Source organism: Sinocyclocheilus anshuiensis, unplaced genomic scaffold, assembly GCF_001515605.1.
Source record: "Sinocyclocheilus anshuiensis isolate Anshui unplaced genomic scaffold, SAMN03320099.WGS_v1.1 scaffold306, whole genome shotgun sequence".
NCBI classification, from domain to species: domain Eukaryota; kingdom Metazoa; phylum Chordata; class Actinopteri; order Cypriniformes; family Cyprinidae; genus Sinocyclocheilus; species Sinocyclocheilus anshuiensis.
The window spans coordinates 1,552,094-1,556,377 of NW_015544175.1; the positions used below are offsets into that span (position 1 = coordinate 1,552,094).

At 35.8% G+C, this 4,284-nt stretch overlaps 1 protein-coding gene across 1 annotated transcript; it reads right to left on the minus strand.

The window, feature by feature from the left end:
• Positions 1 to 2,260: 2,260 nt before the first annotated feature.
• LOC107696100 (enhancer of rudimentary homolog) lies at positions 2,261 to 4,074 on the minus strand. The gene is made up of 4 exons (XM_016496274.1): positions 3,949 to 4,074; positions 3,171 to 3,258; positions 2,946 to 3,066; positions 2,261 to 2,851 (listed from the first exon to the last, which is right to left on the minus strand). The coding sequence occupies exons 1-4, from the start codon at positions 3,949 to 3,951 to the stop codon at positions 2,749 to 2,751; spliced, it is 315 nt and encodes a 104-aa protein (XP_016351760.1). The 5' UTR covers positions 3,952 to 4,074; the 3' UTR covers positions 2,261 to 2,748.
• Between the last annotated feature and the right edge of the window lie 210 nt (positions 4,075 to 4,284).

The window sequence follows — 4,284 nt, forward strand, 5'->3', positions numbered from 1 at the left end:
ACTTGTAACTAGTATTATTGTGTTCTTATTGGTACTTTAAACTTTTGTGCTCAGCTGTTTCCTTAGTTACCCAGCAACTCTCATAAACAGAATGCATACACTTCCTCACAAGTTGGTAAGTACTTTCAAATAACATTGCAACTACTCTGTGGACCATGTAACCCACAGAACAGAATGAAACTGTTTGGGGTTTCCAATATCAGCACTAAACATGATCACAAATATCAATCCAAAAGGTATTAGTAACCTAGTGGTCTCAGTAATTACACAATTACAGTAGTTTCATGCTTCAATACAGGGCACATGTTGATCAGATTCTTGACAAATCAGAATTAAAAATGAAAGCCCCAGTGATAACATGAAAATTTTTGTACAACAGGTAAAGAAAAGAGTTGCATATTTCAGAGGATTTGTTCAGCAATTTCTTATCTGAACAATTAACAGTGTAGCTGATAAACAGGACATTCATGCCACAGTACAGTGTGCTGCTGAGAGCTGAAAAACAGGACGGTCATGCTGCGCTGTATAATGTGATTCACATTTGTTTTCTAAAAGCTCCTTTTAGACTGAAACTTTACCCATGCTCCTTAACAAAGGAGTTGTTTAGGACAAAAACCGAATTTTTAGTCTTGGTCAGGATACAAAATGTGAAGCATCTATTTGTTTTCAAACACAATCAGGTCTGAGTATCATGAAATAATTTAACAGAAAGGACATACTGTGAACTAAAATGTCCTAACAAATAAACTGGAGCATATAGAGACAAGCACACGGTCACTTTCCCTTAACACATGCAAATGACCAAGGAACGAGCTCAGAAATGCTTATTATCACTTTATGACAAAGAGAGTAGATGTGCAATACTGACAAAGGCCAAAAAAAAAACCTTTACAAAATTAGTTTATCAACAAGTTGTACATTTCTGGCATATGTTATACCATATACACAACAGTTCAAAAGTATGGAATCAGTAAGATTTTTTTCATGTTTTTGAAAGTAATCTTTCTTTATTTGATCAAAAAATACAGGAAAACTGTAATATTGTTAAATAACAGTAAAACAATATTCAAAGGAATTTTTGATATGTTTTGGATTTTATGAGTTGTATTTCCCAGGATACGTTGCCCTATTAGGGAATAAAAAACATCTCAAGTCATCAATAATTCTATGATTTATTTGATGCAAACAAATATGTAATATTCAAAATATGCTGCATGTATGACATGTCTAAGTGTCCTAAAATTAAGGCATAGACATTTCTTGTATTTTTACATTGCTGAACTGTCTCGTCTTCATCCTCAGGGGTGGGCAATTCAACCCCTTGAGGCCCACTGTCCTGCAGGGTTTAGCTCCACCATCTCTAATCAATCATTTAATGTAATTTATGTATCAACATGTATTTTTTTTTTATGTAATCCTGAAGACTTTGCATAGATTTTTCAGGTGTGTTAGATCAGGGTTGGAGCTAAATCCACTGCAGGATGGTGGCCCTCCAGGAGCAGGGTTGGAAAAAATCTAGTTAAAAATGCAAAGACGTAGTCAACTAAATGTATTAATATCAGTTTTACATGCAAATATTAACATTTGCACAATTTTTTTTTAACTCAAAATAAATAGAAAGGAGACTGGGTACAGGGGGCCAAGAGGGCCTATGAGGATCATCCCTAAGGGCCCCTGCCCTGGTATGCAATTTCTACTGAGGGGGATCCCCTCCCCTTGATGCATTTCACAATCCCCCTCTACCCCATCCCTCTGAGAGATTTTTAACAAGGGGGTCCCCCTTCTCTAGACTGCGATTCCTACAGTACATCCCCTCACCCATATGTATCCTGTGGTGCATGTTGCCTGTTTAAGGGTTAAGGTGTAATTTATTACAGTGATGGAGCTAAATGTTTAGCAGCCATTACTGCAGTCTTCAGTGTCACATCTTTCACAAATCATTCTAATATGCTGATTTGATGCTCAAGAAACATTTTCTATTATTATCATTGAGACCGTGATATTTTTGTATTGACAGTGATATTAGTGATATTCAGAGATTTTTATATTTATATTTTAATATTTAGATGAAGATTGAAAGAACAGCATTTATCTGAAATAGAACTCTTTTGTAACAGTCTTCACTGTCAATTTTGATCAATTTAATCCATCTGTGCTGAATAAAAGCATTTAATTCTTTCAAAAAACCTTACCGACACCTAACTTTTGAACATCAGTGTTAAAAAAACAAAAAAAAAAAAAACAGTACTGACACCAAGACTTTGTGTGAGAAGATTTTTATTGTTTTCCAGCGGTGACTACTGGATATATACACAAAACAGACAGGGCCAAGAAAATCTGTAACAGCACTGAGGACAAAAGTTGGGATAAAAGATGACTCAGAACCATCTACATAATCTGAAATGTGTATGTTTTATACTTCACTGAATTAAAGAACAATTAAACCACAATAAAAAAAAAAAACAAGAAAACACATCAATTGAGAGGGATTGAAAAAAAAATCCTAAACCCTTTTTTCCCCCAATCTTACCGTCTTTTCTGATAAATATCCCAAGTCCCTAACTCCAGTTACAAAAAATGCGATTTAAAATGTAAAAAATTTTCACTCTATGCTTTGATGTACTGACTGAATAGACATGCATTCAACAAAATCTGAACTAAGCAGCATCACATCTATGTTTGTCCTGTGATGTGGCATAGTTCTGATAGAGTTGGGAACTAGCATCAGAAAAAACTCAAATACACTCCTTATTTTCCCGCCTGCTGGGCTTGACGCCTCAGCAGCACATAGATCTTTTCTTTGATCCAGTCTTTGTTGTAGGGCTGGTAGGTTTGTGTGTCTGCCCGGTACCTGTTTAAATGACCAAAGAATGAAAAAATTACTACATTGCTCAAAATTTGTACCCTTGTACATGATTGACGAGATCTTGTGTTAGTTTACTTACACAAGACAGCTGAGGTCAGCGAGATCATCAACAAAGTCGAATAACTGGCTTATGTCATATGTGATGGAGGGACTGTTGGGGTTCATCCTCTTCAAATGCTCTTCATACATCTTACACACTCCTTTTATTAGAGAGAAAAGAAAGAATTAAAAATTCCACATTAAAGCATTAGAATTGTTCATAATATTCATTTCTAGCCCTTTAAAATCATAAGAAATATTCTACCTTCCATGCATTCGTTGACAGACTCATAGTCTGCATATGTTCTGCCTTCTGGTCTCTTGGTGGGCTGCACCAACAGAATTGTGTGAGACTGAACATCAGAAAAAAAAAAACAAGTGTAAATAAATATTACATACATTTTGACTTGTGTACACATTTTAGAGAGCAAAAAGACGTAAAAGCTTAATTAAAAAAGCACTGTACATATAAATACACCAGATATGACCCAATTATGTGGAGCCCCCTACTGCCAGAAACAGAGCTTTGACTCCTAGCAGTGACATTAATAGAGCGTATATATATATTTTTTTTTTTTAAATGAATGACATCTTAATCTGACATTCAATCCAACCATCCCTGCTTGGCATATGATCTAAGCAAACTCAAAGATAACTCGAAAGTTCAAACGGAATCTCTGACATAAGACCCTGAAAACAGCAACTGTTGGACTCCAACCCTCCCCCAAAACAAAACAGTCTAGATGCTTCTTACAAAGGCAGTTACTACGACGGGTGAATTTAAATATAAGTTTGTTTAAGTCACACTTTATATTAAGTGCTAAACGTTGTAGAAAGTAATCTAAAAATATTCCAGCAGACTTCACACCTCGTTAATTTCGTGAATACTCGACGTTATCTTGCTACACTGCTGCTAGCTGCGCGCGTTCACTCACTTGAATATTTCTTGAACGTGTCAGTGCAGCCGAAGAAACACGACTTTCTGACAACGCAAATGTATATAATATACACCAGAACACAAAATACAGCAGTGAAATACTTACCATATCTGGTCCTGGTATCTAAAATGTTGCGATGAAGGCTGTGGTACCGCTGACGGCTAATCACCCAGAGCAGCTACAGAAAGAGCATAAATGTGCAACGAGCATCCACTTCCGGTAGTGGCGATGACGCGTTGGATTTTCAGAATTAAAGTCTTGTGACAAAATTGCAGAGTGTGTTCAGTTTTAAAGTGTATTTATTTTATTTTGACTGAAAATGTTACGGCACTGGTAACACTGTGAGGGTTGGGAATTGTATTGTAACTTTCAGCAAAATAATCATGGTTAAATTCATATTATGTTCCCTCAAAAGCTATATTTTACGTTTGTTTTTTGCTA

Excerpts from the sequence above, each read along its gene's own strand:
- LOC107696100 (XM_016496274.1), bottom strand. Across the intron at positions 3,067-3,170 it reads TGTCAACGAATGCATGGAAG|GAGTGTGTAAGATGTATGAA; the intron begins GTAGAATATTTC and ends CTCTAATAAAAG. Across the intron at positions 2,852-2,945 it reads GCTGACCTCAGCTGTCTTGT|GTACCGGGCAGACACACAAA; the intron begins GTAAGTAAACTA and ends TCATTTAAACAG.